Source organism: Archocentrus centrarchus, chromosome 10, assembly GCF_007364275.1.
Source record: "Archocentrus centrarchus isolate MPI-CPG fArcCen1 chromosome 10, fArcCen1, whole genome shotgun sequence".
NCBI classification, from domain to species: Eukaryota; Metazoa; Chordata; class Actinopteri; order Cichliformes; family Cichlidae; genus Archocentrus; species Archocentrus centrarchus.
This window is the reverse complement of record NC_044355.1, coordinates 1-26,859: the sequence shown is the minus strand read 5'-3', so window position 1 is coordinate 26,859 and position 26,859 is coordinate 1. Positions and strand designations below refer to the sequence as shown.

General features: G+C 41.3%; 1 protein-coding gene and 1 long non-coding RNA gene across 2 annotated transcripts; one reads left to right on the top strand and one right to left on the bottom strand.

The window, feature by feature from the left end:
* Window positions 1–1,927: 1,927 nt before the first annotated feature.
* Window positions 1,928–2,643, top strand: LOC115786485 (uncharacterized). Its single transcript, XR_004020432.1, has 3 exons — window positions 1,928–1,944; window positions 2,157–2,219; window positions 2,523–2,643. It is a non-coding gene; the product is annotated as an uncharacterized LOC115786485 (long non-coding RNA).
* A 7,808-nt stretch (window positions 2,644–10,451) lies between these two features.
* On the bottom strand, window positions 10,452–25,848 carry b4galt7 (xylosylprotein beta 1,4-galactosyltransferase, polypeptide 7 (galactosyltransferase I)). The gene is made up of 6 exons (XM_030739424.1): window positions 25,360–25,848; window positions 20,586–20,924; window positions 19,871–20,096; window positions 17,588–17,671; window positions 16,789–16,893; window positions 10,452–11,163 (listed from the first exon to the last, which is right to left on the bottom strand). The coding sequence occupies exons 1-6, from the start codon at window positions 25,410–25,412 to the stop codon at window positions 11,008–11,010; spliced, it is 963 nt and encodes a 320-aa protein (XP_030595284.1). The 5' UTR covers window positions 25,413–25,848; the 3' UTR covers window positions 10,452–11,007.
* Between the last annotated feature and the right edge of the window lie 1,011 nt (window positions 25,849–26,859).

Genomic DNA, 26,859 nt, shown 5'->3' with positions numbered 1-26,859 from the left:
ATAGGAATGGAGCAGGATATCATCAATCATGTGAAGAACTGCTTTCGTTGTGTGGTTGGAAAGACCCCAGAGCCAAACGACCGTGCACCTCTGGAGAACATTTGTACCACTGAACCAATGGAGCTAGTCTGCATTGACTTTTGGACTGCTGAACAGACTGACAAGAAGTGTGTTGATGTTTTGGTTGTAACGGACCACTTCTCCAAATTAGCGCATGCATTTCCCTGTAAGAATCAGTCTGCAAGGCAGGTTGCCCGTCGCCTGTGGAATGACTTTTTTTGTATCTATGGATTTCCCAGACGTATACATTCCGATCAGGGGGCCAACTTTGAGAGCCAACTCATTAAGGAGCTCCTGGACATGGCAGGCATTCAGAAGTCACACACCACCCCATACCATCCGATGGGGAATGGTATCGTGGAGCGATACAATAGGACGCTGGGGAACATGATAAGGACTTTACCACCACACTCCAAAGCCAGGTGGCCACAGATGCTTCAGATGCTGACATTTTGCTACAATTGTACTGAACATGAGACGACAGGTTTTGCTCCGTTTTTCCTCATGTTTGGGAGAATTCCTCGTCTACCTGTTGATGTTGTTTTCCAGCATGTTCTTCCTACTAGTACTGTTGTCAACCATCGTGAGTTCGTCTCACATCTGAAACGTGATCTGGCTGAAGCTGCCCGCATTGCCAGGCAGAACAGCCGGGTGGAACAAGCCCATCAAGCGAAGAACTACAACCGCAAAGCCAAAGGATCACCTCTCTCTGTTGGTGATAGAGTCTTGCTCGCTAATCGCGGTGAAAGGGGGAAGAAAAAGATTGCTGACAAATGGGAGTTCACAGTTTTTGAAGTGGCAGCTGTAAAACCTGGCATAAACGTGTACTGCATCAGAGACCCTGTGACATTGAGGGAGAAAGTTGTCCATAGAAACCTCCTACTCCCAGTGAGTTTCCTCCCCTTGGGAGGTGAATACGAACTGGAGTCAAGCTGTTCTTCAGTAGCTGGTAGTGGACAATGTGAGCCAGACCCTCCAGCTGATGTACAGGACAGTGAGACAAAGACAATTCACTGGCTCATGCGACTAGACCAAACAAGTGAAGGGGAATCTGAAGCCAGTCTAACTGGGTGTTCTCTTGATGTAGCCATGAGTGTCTCAGCCCCAGAGATTGAGGCGACTGTTGTTCCACAGGCTATGTGTGAACCATTGGTTGAACAGGTCCCCTCATCGGACCACACTGTTGAATGCGTTGAGCTCCAGAGTACCCCCTTGCAGCCCTCAGCAGGGGATGCTCATCAGGTTCTTTCACCTGAGCACAAGACTGACACACAACTAGCTGTACAGACTGAGGACCACGTAGTTTGTACACAGCCACCAGCTCTTTGCACTAGATCAGGGAGACCTGTAAAACCCCCAGCACGTCTCATTTGTGAAATCAATGAGCAAAATGTTGATGACTCAGTTTCAACTGTTGATTCCTTGTTTTCTTTTGTAAAAACTATGTTTGTGGGATAACTTGATAATTGTTCTGAGAAATTGTGCAGTAATGTTATCCTTGAGCATTTTTTTTGAGTATCTTCTGCCTTAGAGCAATGTTCACATACTGAGAGGTGTATATGGCATCTTTCATGTCTGAGTTGGCGAGAGAATTGGCCACTCCCTTGCTTAACTTGTTCCTCATGGAAAGTTTCTAACTGACTTGGACTTGTGCTCTTGCTGCTACACAGTTAACCTTGTGTGAGTTCAATTTTTTTTTGTATTTTTCTTATCTGATAGGCCCCATTTTAGCAGAATTTAAGGGGGGTGTATGTAACATAGTTAAAATGGTTCGTGTTAAATCCTGCTAAAATGCACCATCTGCTGGTCAAAAGTCATACTGCATTCACCCTTAGGAGCAAGGCATTGTGGGTAATCCTCAGAGTCGCGAGGATCACTCATGAGGTAACATGTCTCTGCGATGTCTGACAAAGAAATATGATTGTCATGCTTATGGAGTATGTTTATGGTTTTCACTTGTGTATATTATTGAACTATGTTTACTGTAGGTCACGATCGTTCTGTTGTTCTGTCGTTATGGTCGTGCCTTAGAAGAATCTAGTTGTGTGAAAACGTGGGAAATTCCCGCGCAGTAACGCTATCACTCCTCCTTGCAGAAGGAGCGCTTGTTTTGCTGACCAGAGACACCTTACCTCTGTGCTCATTTTGTGAAACTGCAGGTATGTTTTATCAAATAGCATTTTATCATTGTAGCAGATGGTTAATACTCAACTTTACTGAGTTTTATATATTCAGTTTTATATATAAAAAGAGTTCATTTATTTTTGCATTGTTAAGTTATAAACTCTAAGAAAATGGCATCCAGTAAATAAAATGTCAGTTTATTTTATTTTCAGAACATTTACTTGTTTATTTTTTTTTGAGAGGTTAGTTCCACTGGATTGATTGTAAAAGAAAAATATCCACTATACGGTCACTGTAATCTCCAGTGTTTTTATTATTTTATGGTGGGTAATCCTGAGAGTCGCGAGGATCACTCATGAGAAGGAGCGCTTGTTTTGCTGACCAGAGACACCTTACCTCTGTGCTCATTTTGTGAAACTGCAGATGCAGATGGAGAATTAAAGACAACTGATGCCACAACCTGAGCAGCTTCTCGTGATTTATTTCTACACTCAGAGAGGACACCAGATACACATAGGTCACATCAGCATCATTTTGAGATTTTAATCCATGCTTTTATTACGACTCACCTAGACTACTGCAATGCACTTTATGTTGGGCTCAGTCAGACACTGCTTGCCCGGCTCCAGATGGTCCAAAATGCTGCTGCACGGCTTTTAGTTGGGGTCAAAAAACGTGAGCACATTTCTCCGATCTTGGCCTCACTTCATTGGCTCCCAGTTCATTTTAGGATTGATTTAAAAATTCTTTTATTTGTTTTTAAATGTCTTCATGGCCTCGCCCCGTCATATCTGTCAGATCTGCTCCACCTGTACGTTCCTTCACGTTCACTCAGGTCAGCTGATCTGGCACTGCTGACTGTTCCAAAGACAAAGAGGAAGTCCAGAGGTGACCGTGCTTTTTCAGTTGCTGCCCCAAAACTGTGGAACGATCTTCCTTTGCACATTAGGCAGGCTGACTCACTCTCTGCTTTTAAGTCCTCTCTTGAAACACATTTTTTCTTATTGGCTTTTAACTCAGTTTGAGATGTTGGTTTTCTTTGTTTACTTTCTTAGCTGTGGTTTTATTTATTTATTTATTAATCCTTTCCTTATCTTATGTCTGTGTTTTGTTTGTTTGTGCTTAGATTTGTACAGCACTTTGGCCAACTGCATTTGATTTTAAAGTGCTTTATAAATAAAGTTGATTGATTGAAAATAATTAAACAAAGAAAACACATTGACATAGCTATTTACTGGTAACTTAAGCAGGTAAGTTAACTGTAAGAAAAAGAAAAATAACCAAACAAACAAAATAATGCAGTTCACATGACCCCAAAATGTGCGCGCAAACCTACCATTTAACCACCGGGAGCTCTGAGCCTCGTCTTGCGCTTCCGACTCCCCTAACAGACTATGCACCCCATCCTGAGGACCCGTAAGTAAACAAAAACAAAAGGCCATTCGCTGTCGGCTTTCGGCAGCGCCGTGAAGACGTTTTTGCTGTTCTACTTTTCTACCACGCCGATAACGCTGTTCTCCCACTTCCGACGTAAATAAACTGTGAAATGTGTGAATCCTGGTGGAGACGCTTTCATGTCCGCTGCCCATAATCAGTGACCACGGTGGCGCTCCGTCACACCCTGGTTATGATATAACAGTACAATGACAGTACTGTCATTGTACTGTCACTACAGTGACACAACACTGTAGTGTTAGACTGTTGTCAGCACACTCAGTGAATGATAGAATAGATAGATAGAATGCCTTTTATTGTCATTTTACAGGATGTACAGTGAGATAGGAGGGCCACTCCTGTTTAGTGCCATGCAATAGAAAATCAAATTCTCTAAAATAAAAAATAAAAATATTATAGTCTAGTATAATCAAGAAATATACAGAAAATAAACAATGTATAAAATATACAAAAAATAGAATGTATAAAAATATATACATACATTGGTGCATCTGTACATTGTAAGAAAAGTAAATAAGTGCATACATATAAAAATGAAGATGATGAATATTGCACTAGTGAATGAATACTGGATATTACACAATATAGGAATGTTAGATATTGTTCAGTATGAATAATCTAATATTGCACAGAGATGTGGGTGTTGCACAGTTACGGTGGGTGAGTGTGTGAGTTCAGGGTGGTGATTGCTCTGGTGAAGAAACTGTTCTTGAGTCTGTTTGTTCTGGCTTTGATGCACTTGTAGCGCCTGCCAGAGGGCAGCAGGTCAAACAGGTCAAAGCCAGGGTGTGAGCTGTCCTTGATGATGTTCCTGCTCTGCTAATGCAGCGGGAGGTGTAGATGTCCATCAGGGAGGGGAGAGGGCAGCCAACGGTTCTTTGTGCTGTCTTGACTAACCTCTGAAGCCTGACCCTGTCTGCCTTAGTGCAGCTGCCGTACCATACTGTGATACAGTACGTCAGCAGGCTCTCAATGGATGAGCGGTAGAAGGTCAGCAGCAGGTTTGAGTCCAAGTTGTTCTTCCTGAGGACCCTCAGGAAGTGAAGTCGCTGCTGAGCCTTCTTGATAACAGCTGTGATGTTATCTGACCAAGAAAGATCAGCAGAGATGAGGACACCAAGAAACCTGAAGGTGTGGACCCTCTCCACACGCTCACCGTTGATGTAGAGGGGAGCTGGGTCAGTCCTGTGCTTCCTGAAGTCGATGATGATCTCTTTGGTTTTCATGGTGTTCAGTACCAGGTTGTTCTCTGAACACCAGGCTGTCAACTTCAGGACCTCCTCTCTGTAAGCTGCCTCATCTCCCTTTGAGATGAGTCCGACCACTGTGGTGTCGTCAGCAAATTTGACGATGAGGTTGTTATTGTGGGCCGGACTGCAGTCATGGGTGTAGAGGCAGTACAGGAGGGGGCTCAGCACACAGCCCTGTGGGGAGCCAGTGCTCAGTGTGCGGGTGGAGGAGAGATGGGGGCCAAGTCTCACAGTCTGGGGCCGGTTGGTTAAGAAGTCCTTGATCCAGGAACATGTGAGAGGGGGGAGGCCCAGGGTGTGCAGTTTGGTGGTGAGAATGTCCGGGATGATTGTGTTGAACGCTGAGCTGTAATCCACAAAGAGCATGCGAGCGTAGCTCTGCTGCTGCTCCAGGTGGCTCAACACAGAGTGGAGAGCTACAGCGATGGCATCCTCTGTGGATCTGTTTGCACGATATGCAAACTGATGGGTGTCGAAAGTGGGGGGCAGATGGTCTTTGATGTGCTGGAGAACCAGCCTCTCAAAGCACTTCATGATTACCGGTGTGAGGGCCACAGGGCGGTAATCATTTAGGCTGGTGACAGATGACCTTTTGGGCACGGGGATGATTGTGGCTGTTTTTAGGCAGGGGGGGATGACTGCTTGGGCCAGGGAGAGGTTGAAAATCCTGGTGAGAATCAGGGTGAGCTGGTGGGCACACGGTCTGATCACCTTGCCAGGTACTCCGTCTGGTCCGGCAGCCTTCCTGGGGTTCACTGCCAGGAGCACGCGCCGTACCTCATGCTCCTGGACAGTGAGTGGGGTGCAGCCTGGTGGGGGGGGCAGGACTGGAGCAGATGGGTGGTCCTGAGGCATCTCAAAGCGAGCAAAGAAACAGTTAAGTTCCTCTGCTAGTGACACACTCAGGTCTCCTGCAGTCACATCACAGCCTCTGAAGTTTGTGATGTTCTGAATGCCCTGCCACACCTCCCGAGTGTTATTGCTGGACAGATGGGACTCTGTTCTCCTCCTGTAGTCCGTTTTGGCTTTTTTAATTCCTCTTTTCAGGTCAGCTCGAGCAGCACTGTACAGAGCTCTGTCGCCTGACCTGAAGGCAGCATCACGGGTTTTGAGGAGTGAACGGACGTGGCTGTTCATCCAGGGTTTCTGGTTAGGGAAAACCCGGATGTTTTTGCTAACAGTCACATTTCCGATACAGAACTTAATGTAGTCCAGTACCGTCCCTGTGAATGTTTGTATTTAAATCCAAGATTTTAAACTGATTCTCTTCATGATGCAAAAGTTTACCTCCTAAATTTATAATCTGAACCACTTAAATAATATGTCAGTTCTGGAGGGATTTTATTGGCAGATCCACAGAGGTTCATTAAGAGAAGCACCTGCATTAATACATATTCACCTTTGGCCTGCCTGCTGAAGACTCGCACTGTCATAATAAAAGTCACAACTTAACCTGTAAACAAGGAGAGAAGAGGAAGTGACAACTAGTAGGAGTCTTTGTAGTGCTGCACGGATGTACAAGTGTAATTGTGGAGGAACAGGTGAGATTATAGCTGCCCGCTCACCTGGACATGAACATTTCCTCTGGCTCTATTTCATTTCACGTCCACAAAGACTTTTATTCCCTGAATTTAGTCTTAAGGGGTGAAACCTCCTTTAGGTGAAATGAAAAGGAGATTTTTTTTTTTCATGAAAAAGCCTTTCATTGCTCACTCTCCCAAAGTCAAGTTTACTATCTACTCACCTGTTTTCAGCCGGGTGTTTATTCACCACTGCTGCCTCTTATTAAACTGTCTTCTTTCTTGCCCCTCCCTGAGCCTGGTTCTGCTGGAGGGTTCCCAATCTTCTGATTGTTGAGGTCAGAGTTATAATAGTTTTGGATTTTACATTATAGTTTAGTTTTAGTTAGTTTTTACTTTTTTTTCTCTAATTCAGTTAGTTTTAATTCGTTTTCAGAGTGGTTTTTCTCGTTTTTATTAGTTTTTATTTTTGGTTTCATGCTTAGTTTTAGTTAGTTTCAGTTAGTTTCAGTATTAGTTTTAGTATTTTCATACCTGATCAGGTGCAAGATTCAAGGCGCAAAAGTGACTATTGTGTAATGAAAACTTGACAAAAGATACAGTTTACAGAAATATAGTCAACAACCAACTGTTCACAAGACATGCTAAATTTGTGTATTATTAAGGACACACATGAACATCAACAGGGAGAAACAAAGAAAAACATGAACTCCCAAACTCAATAAATTCTACAATAAACTCCACAATAAACTTCAGCATCAGTGCAGCAGATTAATAACACCTACATGTGGTGTTTGACAAAAACAAACTCTTTGAAGGAGTCAAAGCTCAAATCCAGCTGCATCCTGATGTTCTCACCACCTGAAGCTGCTTCTGTTTTAGAGCTAGCTTGGTTAGATGCTCGCTAATTAAACCTGCAGGGTCTTTGCGGCCTCTGTACACAACCTACAGAAGCTGCCGACCTCATGTCCACATTTATGCTTGTGTAGCTGGATTGTGTGTGTTAATTACCTTGTGGTCGTGTGCAGGTGTTTGTACTCAAAGAACCTCCATACGGGACTCTGCCGCTTTCTCGGCAGACCGCAGCCATTACTTTGCGGACCAGCGCGGTGAGCGCACGCACATGCGCACTCACACAGTTGTCCTGTGGCGCTCCCAGCTTAAACTCCGAGAGCGGAAACAATGATTTCATATCAATCCACAAGGCTTAAAATGAAAGTCAGTTTATCGATAATTTCAGTTAGTTTTAGTTAGTTTTGTAAACTCACAATTCAGTTTTAATTAGTTATCGTTTTTTCCTTTTAATTATAGTTTTTATTTATTTCAGTTAACGACAATGTTTTTTCAATTTCAGTTTTCGTTATTTCGTTCGTTTTCGTTAACTATAATAACCCTGGTTGAGGTTCTCTCCCAAATATTGTAGGGTCTTTACATTGCAGTATGAAGCACCTGGAGGCCAATGTTTGATTCTCAAAAAAAAAAAGAAACTTTCTAACATTTTTAGTAGGTTTGAGTTTTGGAATTGAGTATAATTTATATTAGCTTTGAGCAAAGACTGATACAAGACAGTGCAACAGACATAACTTTAGATAATCAGGTGACTGAAAGGAATGGATATGGGCATTTTTGTTGCATATGTTTGTGGAAGCTTCGCTTTCAGAGTGCAACATTTTGGGAGGAGGGTATTTAAATGGTTGTGGCAGGCAGTTTACTGCAAAATTATTTACTGCTAGGAAAAAAAAGCCTTATTTTGCAGCTAATGTGGCCGTGATGGCTGCTGGGAGGATTATTTATTTGAAATACCAGGAAAATTGTGTCAGAGCAAGTGTAGAACTGGCCATTGGTGGAGTTGTAAGTACTCTCCATGCTGAGCTCCACACATTTCAGTTCTTCAAGATTACTGGTTTTAACATAACAGCTTTAGAGGGAGACACCCATGTGGCTTTTAACCCTTCATCACTGGCAGAGATGTTTGCAGTTTTTGCAGGATTTTAGTCACTTGACCCCACAGACTTTGGTCCATGATTAAAACTTTGGAGAGCACAAAAGCCTCAGCACGTCTTTACTCCACAGTGCAACATCAGCAGTCATTTCATTTTACTTCTCTACAGTACCAGATCATCACGTACCATACTGAAATGTTGTAATGTGAAGCAATCAGATCTGAAGTATGTTAATGTCTAATCGAACACACTTCATGCAGTTCTGAATTTGGCAGGAACTGTTTGTTGCCCACAGATGGTTGGGAATCAGATTTTTTAATTTGACTGTAATAAATACCTGCAGTCCCATACAGGTCAGTTCTTACATACTGATTTCAGGTTTTCATGGCAGGCCTGCTTGTAATACAGCAGCTGATCTCCTCTAGGCAGCATTTTTGATTGCATTGATGTCTATGAGAAAATAAGCCTCTCTAACTTGATCTGTGATTTCAGTAAAAAATGTTCTTGACGAGCATGTGCTCTGTTGATTTGTCACGTCTTACTAAATACAAAATAATATTCATTTGATAATTTATGGTCCCACTGGAGTCAAAAAGGCTAATAAAGAAGGGGATGGATTACTCTGTGATTAACAAATTGCTAACACATCAGTGTGATTATATTGATTATACTAGATTATAATATTTTTATTTTAGAGAGTTTGATTTTCTGTTACATGGCACTGAACAGGAGTGGCCCTCCAATCTCATTGTACATCCTGTATAATGACAATAAAGGCATTGTATTCTATTCTATTCTATTCTATTGCAGTATCTCAGAGTGTTCTCACATCTGCTTGCTTGTGACGTCTAATCCCAAAACACCTGGATGAGGATTGTGACAGCACTCTGCTTGAAACAGCATGATGGCTCACTGGATGTAACTCGGTATTTTGTAGAAGCTGTTTGAACCTGCAGCCTCACACTTCCACACAATGCAAATCAGCTGTTAGAGTTTAGGTTTAAACAGCAGACCTGATTGTAATAAAGCTGATCTCAGGAGAAAACCTGTGCTCCACCCAGTATAAATGATAGATGTTCCTCATGTGCTGTCAAAATGGGGACCAGCGAGTGGAGTCACAGTGGCTACGTTTTTGCCATCTCAGTGTTCGGAAACTGGATGAGCGAGGGGTGGACCTGACTGTGAAACCACATGCTTACAAGTCAATGGCTAATGAGATCCTGGATTTCTGACACTCAAGAGTGACCAAAATGAAAAAAATGGCCTTAATATTTATTCAGTATGACCTGAAATGAGTGACTGAGTCTGTACACTCATCAGAAGTGTTTACAGAGGTCAAATCCAAGAGGCACAGACCTCTGCAGGACCACAAGTCTTTTTGCACCACAGGTATCGCCCCCTGGTGGCTATTAAAAGGAATGCAGGTTTAATGTACATCTGCATTGGCCACTTTTCAGGCGTGGAAGTTGTGTCCATCGTTGGTACTGTCGATGATGCCACTTCTCTTAGTACATCATGTTGATCGATGATATAAACTGATTGTATTCAGTTCAGAAATCATCTTCAGACCTTTGCACTCCAACTGGTTTGCTCTTATTTTCAAATAAATGTAGTGCAGTAAAAGCACAGAGCTTCCATCTACTTGTTGTTGAAACAGTTTAAATAAAATGAGCCAAACTGGAAATGTTCAAGTACAGCATAGTACTTAAGTAAATTTACTTAATTACACACACACCTGTGCTTTTCTAGGTTTCTCAGGCCACCAGTCGATCATCCATTTCTCAAAATAAAAGTCAAAACCACCCTTGTCGATACTTAAAAATTGTGTGCTCACATCCCATTTAAAAAAAAAAAAAAAAAAATCACACTAGTGTTCCTTACTGCTAAATAAACATGTGAAAAGTGTGTGAATGTGACAGAGGTGGTTTAGTACCAGCCTGAGGGGAAAAGGGTCTGTTTAAACTGAAAGTTTATTTCTGAAATGTGAAATCAGAGTAGTCACGTGTCATGCTGCTAAAAGTGTGCATTTAAAAAAAAAAAAAAAAAAAAAACTCAAAAAACGAACCAATGAAGGAACGTTACTCTGACTTTGGTGCAGCCATTTTCAGCAGGACAATAAAAAGCACTTTTACTGACTGATGAATTTTTATTCCATCTTTACCTCCAACGTGGGTAAAAAGATAAAAATCAACCCTGTGAGGTTCACGTGATGCAGGGGTAACAAACGTTCGTAACGTCCGGCGAAGCATGCATTGCTCTGCTTTATATTTGCACAATCCCTAGCTGAGGGTAAAAACTAAAGAAACAGGCTGCAGGTTTGCATTCACACGATGCCAGCAGGTACCAGGAAGATAAACAGGAAAAACAAGTCTTGAAACAGATCTGCCTGTCTCACTTCAGTCCGTCTGTCCAGGCTGCTGAGGTCAGAGGTCAGACTGGCAAACCGCTTTCAGCTCCGCTAAGAAACCGTCTTCACAACGTTTCATCCAAATCATTATTGTTACTACAACAGCAGTTTTCATTTTGATGTACCTGAAAGAGTAAATTAAACAGATGTTTGGATGCTCCAGCTGCAGATTTATCCATGAAAAAAATTTATCTTGAAATTGATTTCAGTCCGAAACGAAAACCGGTGTCCTCACACCCGGCTGCGCGCTATCCCAGAAGACACCAGGGCGTCTGGCTCTGGTCGCACTCTAGTCTGGTGTTGATGATGGTGCAGGGGGCACCACTGATGATCAACTCCTGTCGGGAATCCACCTCGTAACGAAGATTAGTCAGCCCCCCCTCTGGATCCACCTTAAACTGCTCCTACATGGGGGGGGACATTGTTTTGAGTTTAAAACCTGCAAAGACTCAGAGGCCACAGTGAGATGTTGCATTTTCAGGGTTAATACAGGAATCCTAGAATTCAATTTACTACCTTTTACTACCTATACAATATTTTTACTACCAGCACAAAATCGAGCAGCAGCCTTTTTGGGGGTAGCGGTGGATTCACAGCACTAAGCCATGTAAGATGATAGCCCATCTCTCACCAAAGACAAAACTTTATCCCACTTACTTGAAGGTGTGACTGTGACTTTGTCTTGACTAAGTCACATTAATATTCCAAATGCATTTCAAGAAGACTTAGGAAATTTGTTTTTTTAAGAATATAAACAAAATGCAATGAAATTCAAGTTTCACAAGCCGATGATTTATTTTCCAACAGAAAATAAATCATCATGAGGGGAGTGGTGGCCTAGGGGAGAAGAAGAGGGTTCATCACTGAGAGGACCCTGGTTCAAATCCTCGGGCTGGCATCACTGTGGGTCCCTGAGCAAGCCCACCCCCCCAGGTTGCTCCCCGGGTGCCCCTTGGCTGCCCCCTGCTCCATGCTGTGCTGTGCTGTGTGTACTACATACTCCATGTGTGTGATGGGTTAAATGCAGAGAATGAATCTCACTGCATGTATATGTATGTGACAAATAAAGCTCTTAAAAAAAAAAAAAAAAAAAAAAAAAGAATATTGGAATACTGGATTGCTGCTGAGGTGTGATGGCAATACTTGTGCTCGTAGCTGGCCTTGAGGTTGCAGTTACAGTGCTTTGTGTAGCACCAAAAAACGAAATAGGGATCTGCTCCCCACGCGCACGCAAATCCGCTGCTGGTGAACGGTGGATGCTCGGTGTGATTTGATCACTGTCACACCATTCCACGTGAAATTTATATTTTTTCTGCACACTTTACATAACATCTCTCGATCATTCCCCATGACCAGCGTAACCCTCTGGGGTCCGGGGTAGTGTTGTAGCACTCGAGATCGGTCTTGGTCTCGAGACCGGTCTCAAGACCGCTTTTTGATGGTCTCGGTCTTGTCATGGACTTGGACCTTGCGGACTCAGGATTTTATTTCAAGACCAGTCAAGACCACAGCTGTGGAAATATCACTAAATTGCCAGAATACTGTCCAGTTAATTTGTTAACATCTTTGCTTTTATTGGATGCAAAACGTACTGATTCAAATTCAACAAAGACTGCGCTCCTCTGCCTCTCAAAGGAGCGCACCTCGCAGACTCTGCCCTCGTCGCTGCTATTATCGCAGCTTAGGCCTCTATCATTTCGCCGCAGTTTGCAATCTACTACAGAGCACGGACAGTTTCATTCAAAATGTGCACGTTTGGTCATGTGTGCGCTTGATTTCGTGGGCTACAGAAATTAAAATGGCAATTAAATGACAACCGGGATGAACCCAAGAAGTAAGAGGGAAAACGAAGATCAAAGGAAAATTTCAGGCTTCCTATTCAACAAAAAAATCCCAGCATGAAAGGTAAATACCAACCTTCATGTATTTTGATACACAAACTGAAAATTTAATGCAAATTTTAGCGCTGCAACGATTCTTAGATTAACTCAATTTGATTATTACATTTCCTCGACACAAATTTGTTGCTTCGATGTTTCCTTTTAACTCTACAACTCAGGTGTCTCCGTGTAAGCGGAGCATTTCATCCACGTTAGTTCACCGTGGCTTCAACTGATTTCCGTCATTTGGGAAAAAAAAAAACTGACCCTTTAATATGAGTGGATCATTGCTTAGAAGTTTTTCCACGCCTTCACTGCTCTGTGCTGTGAGTGTGCTGTTTGAATGTGCACGCGTGTGTTGTGTAGAGGATGTCAGCTGTTATTTTTTCTTTATGTCAGCTGTAACCACCAGAACGATCTATAACCACAGTTTGCTAGCAGGGGCTGCCATTAGCACTGGCAATCTTTCCGTGCCCCCCTCCACCCCCTTCAGTACCGAGAGGCTCCGTCAAAATGTTTTTTATCTAAAAATAGAGCTGCAGTAGAAACGTAATTTGGAGGATGCTTGTGAATAAAAAGCATTACAGCATTAAGCTCATTCTGCCCCCAGTTTTACAACAAAAACACAACAGCAGTTGTTTTATGTGCAGTCAGACTGCACAGGCACAGCAACTGCAAAGAGGCAGAGATCGTGAGCTCAGGTGGAGTGAAAGGAGCTCTTGTTCCTGTAACCACCTTAAAACCTTTACTGGGAAACAGCTGGAGGTCCTTCATCAACCACCTGATCAGCAACATGAAGAAAAGAGAACTTTGTAGCTGCTCCATCCACCCTGAGTGATGATTTGGTACACTTCTGTTTGTTTCACACAGAGAAAAATCTGCATTACGGAAGTTAAAATATGCAGATGAACTGTTAAAATGAAAACTTATTTCTTATCCAATTACTTGATGAATTGACAGAGTAATAAATTGAATATTTGATTACTAAAATAATTGATAGTTGCAGTCCTACTTGTATTCAGAAAGCCATAATCAAACATTAGTTTTCAGCACCAGTGGAGCTATGAGAGGCCTTCAAGAATAAAAAACTACAGTTCCCAGCAAGATGATGTCACTTCCTATTGTTGCATTAAAAATGTGATCATTTATGCTCTTAACATGGTGGCTGATATTCGAATATAGGAAATGCTTTGAGCAGCTGATCGTTAAAAAATCTGGATTATGTTTTTGCTGTGTATGCTTTTTATGTGATTTCTGCAAACCCATTAGTGGAAGGAGACGGCACTCTGGGACACATTAAATGCATGACATAAATGTAACTTTTCTGGATTATATGCAAAATTTCTCACTCTATCGATCTAATAAGGCCTGATTTAGAGTTCTGCATTGGTCCATTGTACATAACTGAAAATCCTCTCTGAACCTAACCTGACATGCACCTCGAGAAATGTAACTACACGTCCACAAAGACTGTGATTACTGCCTAGGCTTCAGAGGTGGTTTCCAGTTACATTGTAGGCCCCTCCACTCAATTAACAAGTGGAAGCAGCATTTAGTGCTTAGCATTAGCTTACTAATTAGTATTAGTGTTAGGGCTGGGCTGAAAAATATTTCTTGCTTGAACCCTGTAGTTACCATGGCTACCAATGATGGCAGATAAGTAAGTTGTTTCTCCACCATTAGTACATTGAGCTAGTGGTGGGCAGATCGATTCTAATATCGATAATAGCAATACCAATGATGATATCGGTATTGATCAATATCAGTGTAATGAGATCGATACTTTGGCTTCAGTTTCTCTCCTGTATGCAGTGCTGTGGTTTCATCAAAGATGCAGGCTGACTGTCTAAGTGTCGCACCTGTCACAGCACAGAGCAGGCACACTTTGCTCCTCCCCTCCCCACAGTGGTTTGTTATACTGTCATGTGACACATAACATATTTTACTTGGGGGGGAGGAAAGGAATTTGCTATGAAACATTTAAAGCAAAATTAAATTTAATTTTGTACAGCTTGTTTATTTAAGAAAAAATCTAGAAAATTAGTGAACGAAGGGACATTTTTATTAAGTTTATGTATTATACTTTCTGAACAATCTACCTGGAAAACAGTTTGCATTTGTTCTTGAGTGATGATTTGGTACACTTCATTTACCAAAAAATAAATAAATAAATAAAAAAATTCAGACATCAATATATGGGGAAAATTGTTTTGTTAATGTTCTATTGTTTCAGAACAATAACTTTTATTTTGATAAAGTATTTTCTACTTACATATAAACTTTGCCCAATTCTGTCCTGGGTTTTAACTAATTAATGATCCAAAGGGAAAAAACCTCAAACCAGTTAAACTTAATGAAAATTCTTCATAATTATTATTAAAAAGTATTGGTATTTAATCTGTATATGAGAGAAACCTATAGCTTTAGTTTTTTCTGTCGATGATTGTTTTGCCATTTTTACACATTTAGCTATGTGGTTTTGAAATAGCGCACATTTTTGTAAAGATTGTTGTTGGTTTAAAAACAACATAACTTTATGTATTGTTTATGAAAGGCAGAGAACAGTTAAGAGTATTGTGATAAACTATGAATAATTGTTTTACATTCTGTGATAAATGATGGAAGTCACCCAGGCGTATTAAATAAAGATGGTTACATTTATTTGAGCTGTGAGTATTTAATATCAGGGTGATTTTATGGGAATGTGGATCTTTCAGATCAATTTGAGAAGTGATTTTTATAATTTTTCACATTATATTATGTCATATAGCATCAGGCACTGGTCTTGGTCTTGTCTCGGTCTCGCCCTCCCTCGGTCTTGGTCTTGGTCTCGACTCGGTCTTGGACCCTAAAAGTCTTGGTCTTGTCTCGGTCTTGATATCCTCTGGTCTTGGTCTTGTCTCGGTCTCGGGTTAGGTGGTCTTGACTACAACACTAGTCCGGGGTATATTTGGCCATTTTTGACTACTTTTGTTTTTAGCTTCATAGTTGACCTTAGAAACTGTTTACCTTGCCTTGTTTGGTATCATTTTTTTCAGCACCACCTCATGTGTGACTGTATAGTTATTCTGTCATTTTACCCTAACCCTTACTGTCAAAATTTTGTGGGTGGCTGTAGCTCAGTAGGTAGAGCAGGTCACCTACTGATCAGAAGGTCAGCGGTTCGATTCCTGGCTACTCCAGGCTACATACCAATGTATCCTTGGGCAAGATACTTAACCCCAAGTTGCTCTCCGACCGTCCCGTCGGAGTATGAATGTGTGTGAATGATAGTTAATTAAAAAAGCACTTAGCTTAGCAAACATGGAAGTGCTTGTATGAATGGGAGTGCATGGGTGAATGTAAACATGTTGTAATAGCGCTTTGAGTGCTCATACTGAGTAGAAAAGCGCTATATAAGAGCTAGTCCATTTACCATTTAGTAACACATTGGACTTATAATCACATAAAAACATAAAATCTGAGTAGGAAAAAAGTTAGAAATTTTTTTTACTGTAAAAATCACAAGCATGCTAAACAAGTTATTTTTACAACTTAAAATGCAAATATAAGTTGTACATTTTCAAAACTTGGTAAAAATATAGTAAATAATAACGTTATATACAACTATTCACATTAAAATTCAGGAAAGGCCTCAGGCATTTTTCTGTACAACTACTTGCAGAGCAATCAGAACTCACATTAAGATGCTAGACAAATTATTTATGCCACCTCAAAAAACAGTTTCTGTCCTTCACAAGACTGAGGGGCCCATCACAGGCAAAACTTGCCAGTAATGTTGTGTCTTTTACCACTTTTTAACCTGTTCCTCAGCAGCCAAATGCATCATGTTTACCGCATAATTTTCTGATTGGTTGATATGGTGCATTTTTCCACCAATAGAAAACGGGTTGTCGGGAATTATTTTGTTTTGTTTTGTTTTTATTAGCAAGCACTTCCTGTTAGCGAAACTCACGTTTTCACCGTTTATTTCTGCACAAAACGCACATGGAAGGTGAGGACAATATACAGCAAAAAGCATGGCATAAATTATTGGGAATAACTCTGGTTTTACTTGGCCTATCATCGTAATTTTAAAACTGGTACATAGTTTGAAGTCTGCACTTTTTTGACTGGTTGTGTATTTCTGTAGCAAGTGGATTCCTGTACCTGCTTCTGAGCTGCGACCCGTTTCTGGTCCCTCTTCCTCCAGGCTGGGTCGTGGATGTGCATGAAGGTTTTGTATCCTGTGGTGATGCCACTCGGTCTGAACAGCTGCAGAGAAAAAACCCCCCCAAAAAACAGAGGAAGCAAAGCCGTAAACTGTTGTCCATCACCAATGAACTGTCCAGAACTGGCCGCAGGACTTTCAACACAAAGACATAAGTTAAAGACTTATTGGTCTGCTAATCAATTACTGTGTGACGGATAAAGAAGAAACCCTGCACCTCTGAAAGCCAACAAGTTATATTCCTCAGTTCACCATGGCCACGCCCTTTCCCAATTTAGCATCGCCACAGTCAGTTCAGGCTGACCAAATCCAACCATCAAATTTCTAGAAAGAGTTTGTTAAAGTACAACCCCAGAAAATGAAAAAAATGCTGCAAAACATGCCTCTTAAATTCAAAATGGTACACTTCATGTTGGGCTTCGGGAAGCTTCGAGAGGATATTTGGGATGTTACATGTGTGTACTAAATTTCATACATGTACATGGGGCTCTTCATATGAAATACTGTATGGAGCCACTTTGACTCTACATGTGTGAAACCTGATCAAATTCTTTTATATAGTTGAAAAAACTTTAGGAGTTTTTCAAACATTTTAGGGTCCTAAATCACTGATTTATTTCTATAAACAATAAAATCAGTAAACTTATTCCAGCAGGGCCTTAATGTTCAAATATTAATTAAGTCTTAATGAAGTAGGTTATTTAAACTCCACAAACATGAAGCAGAAATCATTTTTACCTGTAACTCGGCTTTTCTCAGCCGTCTGTAGAACTCGTCGTCCTCTCGGCCCCAACCCCAGAACCGGTTCGACATGCCGTTACACTGCGGGGGGGTGGGGGGGGTGGGTCACAGAGGCGTAAAACTTTTTTAATTTCTGCATTAGCTCTCAGAAAATATCTTCAGCAATAAAAAGAAAGCGGTTGAAGGTTTTCAAACTGCTGGAATTAAATCTGCTGGTTAAACCGTGTTTAACCAGCCAAGTTAAACAGTGCCACCTGGTGGACAACCACTGCATCCCCTCTTGGTCTACATATCTCTGAATCTTTAAACCACACAAAATTTATTCCCTGCTTCAATTTATTTCATTTTAAACTTGCTGCAGAGATGAGACCATGTGGAGGGGACAATCCTGTTCGAAATCCACTTCGATTCATGCACAAGGTCTCAATAAGCCTGTCATATTTTGTAGGATCCTCACAAAAATGTGTGTCTGCGTATCGTGATGAGTTGCAGCGGCTGTCAAGGTGGTGCAATGAGAACAACCTGATCCTGAACATCACTAAAACAAAGGAGATGGTAGTGGACTTTAGGAGGATAACAAATGTCACTCAATCTCTGTTCATCAGTGGGAATGGAGTGGAGCTGGTCTCAGAGGACAACATGACCTGGAGTATTAACACCACCAGCACTGTCAAAAAGGCCCAGCAGAGACTGCATTTCCTGAGGGTTCTCAGGAACAACCACCTGACCCAGACTCTGCTGGTGTCCTTCTACTGCTGCTCTGTAGAGAGCATTTGACTTACTGTCTGTGCGTGTGGTTCAGCAGCTGCACAGCGGGGGACAGGAAAACACTCCAGAAAGTCATTAATACAGCTCAGAAGATCACAGGCTGTCCTCTGCCTCGCCTCCAGAGGAGGACCCTCTTACACCCAGGTCATTCTTTATTTCAGCTGCTGCCATCAGGCAGACACTTAAGGACAATGAAGGCCAAAAGGAACTGAGGAACATCTTTTTTCCAGAGCCATCACTGAACTGAATGCTGTGCTTTTAAATGGACAGTGATGTGAGGTGGCGTGCATGTGTGTGTTCATGTGTGTGTTGGGGCTGGTTTTCTTTTAATTTGCTTATGTATTGCATAGGGCTGTTCATTTAATGAAAATTTGATATAAATTTTTGCTCCAAATATTCGCAAAAACAGTGTAACTGACAAAATACGATTATTAAAATTATTTTGTCACATTACACTCCATATACTCTTAGCCCTGATTTATTCTGCAGCTTTGAGTCTTTGCGGCCCTACAACGTAACCTTCGTAAGTGGCCAGCAATGTTGCCGGCACTTAGGCTTGAGCAGCTGCATTATGTGTTAATTACCGTTAATTATCGAGCAGGAAATCTACGCTGTAACCTGCCATGCACCTCCCAAAAAATATCAAATAACGTCCGTTATGTCCCTACCAATCACGGGGCATGATTAGCAAGAGACGGCAGAGTGATGTCGCTACCAATATTCACTCTGTGCGTGTATAGTACCGCACCGGAACATGACTGCCTCACCCCCCAGAAACCGACTGGACTCACGTCCCTGCCAATGTTAATACCAAACCTTTGAATACATGTACAGGATCTGTCAGAATGTTGTGGCACTAAAATGTGAGCAAATTTATTTGGTCTAAAAAACTTGGTCCTATTTATTCCTAGTATTACTAGTCATGATAACTGGAATTACCTTCCTGTTTATTTGTTTTATTTATAATGTACTTATTTATATGGCAATTTATATATTTTTATATTGTATGTATTTTTATATTTTATTTATACATTCTGTATTTAATTTTAAATTTAGCATTTATTTTAAAGAGATTTTAGAAATTCACTAGATTTCAAGGTATTCACTAGTCTTTAAGTCTGTGTAGATTCTCAGTCATCCAGGTCATAGTAGTCTCTGGAGCTTGAAAAAGGCGACTGGACAAAAAGAAGTCCAGTCGCCTTTTTCAAGCTCCAGAGACCACTAGTCTTTAAGTGCAATAAATGCAGTGTTCACAAAGTCAGTGAGTAATCGTGTTAAATAATCGTGATTTCAATATTTACCAAAATAATTGTGATTATGATTTTTTCCATAATCAAGGAGGCCTTGTATTGACTTTTATTAACTTTTTTTACTACTTATACTGTTTTTATTATTTATTGTTGAGGCACCTGGAAGGATTACACTTTAATTTTTATTATGCAACCTGTGTGTACAATAAAAGTATTTTCTATTCTACTGTATTCCAAAAGGAGGCGTGGGGTGGGTCAGTACCATGTGGTAATGCTTCTTGGTGAGCAACAGGATTCCTCCCACATACGTCTTGTAATGGTAGAGTGGGTGAAGCTCTGGCGAGGCCACGTGGAATGGTCCGTCCTCGGGGAAGCCGTAATCCAGAGCCTCGTTCAGGGGAAGCAGGTCCACGTCGTGCATGGCCAGGTAGTCGGTGTCGTTACCACTCTCCAAGTAACCCACATTGATCAGAGATGCCCGATTAAATCTGAGAAAAAAGGAAAGAAATCCGCCTTAATATAATTTCTGTGCTGCTTGCAGTGACTAGTTTTAAATTTTATTTAAAAGCTCGAGTGTTCTCTATCAGAACAGGAAACGTATTTCCTGCTTCCCTTAAATGTGGCACCTCTCATGGTTCCATTATTGGTCCTTTTTTATTTTCACTATAGTTAACCACTCAGCTCCAGGTCTTTCAGATACACAACACTCACTCCTACACAATAAATCTTTGTACAGATGATACTCTGTTTTATCTGCCTGGTGCTACCCCTAAAGAGCCTCTTTGACCGTTCAGATGAAATCAGATCCTTGATGGCGAAAAACTTCCTTCAACCAAATGATACCAAAATGGAATTACTGTAAGCTGCTTTCGCCTGAGTCTGACAAACACACAACCAGTCACAATTAACCCTATAACACCCCTGGGTCATATGTTTGACCCGTTTTCTTCTTCTGTGGTTGGAGGTGGTGCACTCACCTGTAGTGATCCACCTGGTTGATGACGAGGATCTTGTGGCGGATCTTCTTCTTGCTGAGGAATGTGTGAATGAAGGGAACAAACACAAGCAGCTCCTCAAAGCGCTCTCTGAAGGGAACGATGATGGCAAGTTTGTGAGGCCCCCAGGACGGGTCATCCGCCCCGGATGTCTGACCGTTGGCTGGGCAGGGTGGCGCTGGCTGCTGAGGCGTGCATCGCTCTCCGTGTATAGTGGACACATCACCAGAACAGCTGAGCTGCAGCCAGAGCAGAGAGACGAACACCAGCACCATGCAGAGGCCGAACAGCTTGTAGACAGTGCATTTACTGGACAGGAACCTGAAACACAGGAGGAGGAGGAGGCGTCAGAGACTCGCCAGGTTCAGATTCAGGTTTATTTACATGTGCAGGGAAATTATTTCACTCTATTTAACAATGTCGACCTGTGACCCTTGAAACTGGGGTCAAATTTAGAGTTTGGCAATGAGAATAAGTCCTGCAATCAGAGGCAGTTCGGGGTGAATAAGGGTTCATCACTAAGGAGAAATGTCACTCCAATCACTGATTAAGGCCTCAACATGAGTTGTGAAAGAGGTTTGACAAAGTTTTAAAACCCTAGAATCATGCTGCCTCTTCTGTAGTCAGTGAATGCAGCAAAGTAACACATGGATGTTAGGAGTGTTGACACAGAATAGAATAGAATAGAATGCCTTTATTTGTCATTATACAGAATGGACAAGGAGATTGGAGGAAACAACCAGCAACAGCCAGCAGTGACGGTAGAAAGGGACCTGCCAATGTAAAGTGGGTTAGGGGTCCCGGGTCAAACTTCTCTCAGGTTCAAGGCATGTGATTAAAACGTCAACCAACCACGGTGAAGGATACTGCTGACTGACATGAATGGGGGGTAAAATACATTAGCAGTTACCTAGGCAACCAGAGTTGGAATGTCCACTACTGACCAACCCAGGTGATGTGCATCAAGCTTATTTATTATTATTTATTTTGTCATACGTTCCTTACAATTCACCACAGACAATTTCTGGAGCTTCAGCATTGGTGGTTTGCCCACCACCATGTTTTCTTGAACCCAGCAGAGACCGTATTTGGAAGACTCGGTGGAGTTTTTCAGTTCAGTTCAATTTTATTTATATAGCGCCAAATCACAACAGTTGCCTCAAGGCACTTTATATTGTAAGGTAAAGACCCTACAATAATACATAGAAAACCCAACAATCAAAACAACCCCCTACAAGCAAGCACTTGGTGACAGTGGGAAGGAAAAACTCCCTTTTAACAGGAAGAAACCTCTGGCAAAAGCAGGCTCAGGGAGGGGCAGTCATGTGCCGTGACCGGCTGGGGCTCAGGGGAGAGAGACAGGACAAAATAAACACGTTGGAGAGAGCCAGAGATTAATAATAACTATTAATTAAATGCAGAGTGCGGTATAAACAGAGTAAAAAAGATGAAAGAAACAGTGCATCATGGGAACTGTGTGTAGAGAACACGTGTGAAAACGCTTGCACTTCCCGTCAGTGCTGAAGTTTAAAGGAACTATTTTGCAGGTGCTGAAATAAAACAACTGAAGTGTTACATTACGCCTGTGGGATCACTTCTGTGGGATCACACCTGTGGGGCCATATCAATCTCAGCGCTGCAAGCAAACATTATACATTTTCTTCAAAGAGATCTTTCATCTTTTTATTTCTTCTGTGGTCGAACACTTTCTTCTCACTGTATTTTTCTTTTCTTAAATAAAGTCATTATCAGTACTTCGCCATCTTTCACAGCTCTCTGGGCTCAGTACAGACTGCCCCTTGCTGGCATTTTTGTGCAGTGCACTGCAACACATGATCCAAACATGGCATCAGTGTTAATTTCGTTGATGAAATATTTTCGTCATAGTTTTTGTCAACGACCCTTTTTTTATGACGAAAATGACACGATAACTAAATAAAAACTACCTAAAAGGATAAAAACAATGACTAAATTAATTGACACTTTTGTTAACAAATGAAAATGAGACAAAAATGCTTGGCGGAGACGACATCCAATCAGAACTGATTTAATTTTGTGAAAGGCAGGGACAAGTTAGGAAAACATCCAATCAAATGCACATTTGCACAAATTTGCTCTAAACCTGGGAAGACCAAATTAATTTTAATGTCATGCAGGGTAAAGTGTTTTTCCCAGTTTAGCGTTTGTGTTTAGAGAAAATCTCCACACCGCGGTGGATTAGCCTTTCCTAATCTTAGTCCTGAACACTGCCCTGTACCTTTCAGAGCGTGTCCTACTGTAAAATGCTCACATTATCTCAGTAAGCTGGTGTTAATGATCAGGTGTGTGGGAAGCAGGTGAAACACTAATGTTAATATTATTAATATTCCATAACTTTTAATAAATGTTAATTTTGTGTAAGTGTGTATAATGACTAATTCAAGGGAACTGAAGAAAAAGCATTTACATTTTACACCCTTTATATTTTAGTCGACTATATTCTTACAATAATTCGTCAACTAAAACTAGACTAAAACAAACTATTCAGATAACTAAATTATGACTAAAACTAAATTACATTTTCATCAAAAGACTATGACTAAAACTAAATCAAAATTTGCTGTCAAAATTAACACTGCGTGGCATCTCCGAATCTATTCATTCAAAAGAAAATTAGAAAGTTTTTTTCATGGTACTGAAAATCATAGTGTGGGGATTTATAAATATAATACTGCACAAATATACCTAATTTTTCCATGTTAGATTCCTGAATGCACACATGTTGCACTTTTTCTTATTTTACAGAGAATTTCTTGAAGTGTCAATTAGTCGACAAGCTGCTGAACATCAAAGTTGTTTCTCGCATGCAGAGAAATCAGTAAAAAGGAGAAACTCAACAACAAGAAGTCAACAGTTCCCAAACTGTGTCTCATAAACAGAAAAATAACCAGTGGATTCCTCACGGGTCGAGTCCAGGGATTATAAAGAATCATTAAGATACTCTGAGGTGTTGACTTTGGACATTTTTACAGCTTGGATGATGAATTCACACAGAAAGCTTAAAATGCTTCAACACTACACCAGAAATGTCCCTTAAGGTAACGTGGTATGACGCAGAAGCTGGATTTTGTGTCATTAATGGTGAAGAAATAATCAGCAGCTGTCAACATAAAGACAATGGTGGAGAAAAAGTTAGAGGATGATTATTCAGGTACTGTTGCATCCAGAGGGGCGCTCTCTTGAACAACAGAGCACAAAGACTCATGGGAGCATTAACATTCACGATGAGCCAAAACAACTCCTGTCCTCTGAAACCCGACGCCAACTTGACGTGCACCTTGTAATTGGTCCTGCCTATAATGAGAGAAACTGGTGGCTCCTCTTGAATGTTTCTGGCAGCTTCTTCTAGTGCCAAGACTGGAAGAGGGTGTATCAACTCAAAGAGAAACCTATTGTCAGATAGAGGTTTGACAACGAAATTGCAGAGCAACGCAGGCACACCTGCACAGCTAGGAAGACTGGTAATGATGTTAGCCACACCAAGGTTATTACAGATAACTAAACCTAAAATAAAAAAAAACCCTACCCCTGTCACAATATTTATTACAAAGACTAAAACTAGCACTGAAGCTAATATAAACTAAACTAAAAGCAAACATGTTCAGCCAATAAATACTAAACTGAAAGCAAACCCATTCTGGAAACTAATTAGAAAACAAAAAACTGTAAACTTCAGGCTTCACACAGATTCAACACAGAAATATAAATGAATTTTAAGACGTGAAGAGGTGAGGATGAGAAACTGAGGGAAGAGAGGAGGAAGGACTCCTAATAGAGTTACTTTAAGGACCTTTGGGTGTCCCTGAACCACAGTTTGGGAACGGCTTGTGGCAACAAAGCTTAAATTTTACTCACTTCTCCTGCTGCCCGGGAGCTTTACCTGGGTCATGTCTTCAAAGCCAGAACAGAACATTAATGAGCTTTCCTCTCAGAGCTTTAATATTTAATACCACAGAAACCAGTTAAAAGACATTTTTCACAGAATGAAAAAAACATTTATAAATCAGTTAATTCAGTTCAGTGCATCCGGCTGTGTCACCGTAACACCTACCATTAAACAGGCTAACTGAAAAAGAACAAAACACCAGATTTTTTTTACTGGATTTAAACCTGCCTGTTTCTTTTTTTGTTAAATGTTTATTTGAGTTTTATCTTCATTATTCCATGTTTTGTGCTGTTGCAGTGAATCAGAATAGAAAAACATCCCTCAGATTTGTTTTTGATTAATTTTTATTTCAAGTTTGTCTTGAATGTTTGAGTTCCTGTCTTGAGTGGGTTTACTCATTTCAATCTAGTTTTCACAGTATTTTCTCTTGTAAATTTGACTGTTTTTTTTCCTTGTACATGTGCCAGTTTTTTCCCTGTAAAATTAACCTTTTTTCCCTTATGAATTTGATAGTTTTTACTCATTTTCTCCTCCAAAATTTCCACCCATAAAGCTGCTGTTTTTCCTTTATTGCTCTAAAGTCACCGCTTATGTCTTGGAAATGTGCCCCTCTTTTCTATTTTTCCTCCTAATTTTGACGTTTTTCATGTATTCGCCAGGTTTACTCGTGTTTTGCTTATAAATGTTATTTTCTAACTCGCAGATTCGTGACTTTTCTCTCAGAGTTTCCGGGTTTTCCGCTCCTATTGTGCAGCTCTGACGCTGCCGCAGGAAACCACCTCAAACGGTGAAAAAGGCGCAAACGGGAGCGCAGAATTCAGGTGCTCTCACCTGCGCTCCTCTCTGAAGTAAAGCACGGGCTTCCTCCTGGATGAATACATCATGGTGTCCGGAGCAGCTCCTCTTCCTCCTTCTTCCTCAGAGGGTCGTTATTGCAGCCTTCGCTCCTCCATCGCTCCTCATTTGTAGGTGTTCACGGAGAGCAGACTGTGCTCCATGCCGGGCCTCACAGCTGCTCACAGTTGCTGAACATCTGCCCGCAGCTGCTCAGCCTCAGTCCTCCGTTAGCTTCCGCAGCTAACTGTACACGTAGCATCAGCGGTTCGCTCACTTCGCCGCTCCGGGTCCAAACTCGGCGGCTCCCGGCTTCCAGTTCGGCTTTTCCCACCACCCACCGAGCACACACGAGTTCTGCTAAAGTTTTATTTCAGTCAGAACTCAAATATAAGACGACAGCTCCGATCGGGGGATTTTTCACGGTTTTTGCACGCCGAAGGAACAGCAAACTGACTGTACTGTGGTCCAACCTGTACATGAGTCCGAGAGGGAACAGCGGCGATAGTATCAAAGGTTCCTGTGTTTTTAAAGGAGCAGCACACCCGCAGTGAGCCCAGCTGTGAGGTTTGGTTTGGAGACACTAACAAAAAAGGCAGGAGGCCGAGCTGGAAGTGGACAGGATTAGAAATGAGTCTTATCAGAGCAGAGCCGGCCCAAGCCTTGAAGGGGCCCTAAGCAAAATTTGATTGGGGGCCCTCCCCATCATTCCACTTCATTGTCCCCTGAGCCTAACGGTTATTAATGCTGAAAGGTTGAAGTTGAATATTAATTTTTTGGAATGCATTGCTGTTTCAGTCTCAGCCCACTGAAAAACAATGTATTTCTATATGATACACATTGTAATACTATGTCCATGACATAGTTGAATGCATTCCATATCCAATCTAGAGGGCATAGACTTTTTAGGAAATATGTGATTTAGGGTGTTTGACCTGCTTTTGGACATGTTGGACATGCTCTTTTCACCCAAAAGACATATATTTTTGCATAACTGTGCAAATTCACTTAATTACAGACTAGTAAATAAGTCATTTGTAATATATAAGTAATAATTATGCCGCATACAGAATTACCGAGCATCAATAGAATAATATCAAACACAAGTGGTCAACAGTTGGGCTCAGTACTGTAAATGTTATTACGCTGCTATATCACAAAATGGCATGGTGGCACCCCAAGAGCACAAATGGGGCATAAAAGTGAGGTCCACTAGTCTATCCATGCAACCTGACCACAATGTGAAAACAACAAAACGCTGTCACCACAAGAACAGTGATTGAACCAGGATAAACCACCACAGCTCACAAATGCACAGTTATGTCTGAACATGCATGAATAAAACCAAGGTATGCAAAGTTAGCACGTCCCATCCACTGAACCTTGTAACTACTAGAAAAAAAGAAACCGGAAAGAGCGCAAGTAAGTAAACCAAATAGTTCATCACTTGTTAAACATAAGATACTGACAATATTTGCAAAATTAAAAATTGTGTGG

Excerpts from the sequence above, each read along its gene's own strand:
- b4galt7 (XM_030739424.1), bottom strand. The coding sequence starts at position 25,412 with ATGATGTATTCATCCAGGAGGAAGCCCGTGCTTTACTTCAGAGAGGAG. Across the intron at positions 17,672-19,870 it reads CCAAGAAGCATTACCACATG|TGTAACGGCATGTCGAACCG; the intron begins GTACTGACCCAC and ends ACCCCCCCGCAG. Across the intron at positions 16,894-17,587 it reads TGAGAAAAGCCGAGTTACAG|CTGTTCAGACCGAGTGGCAT; the intron begins GTAAAAATGATT and ends TTTTCTCTGCAG.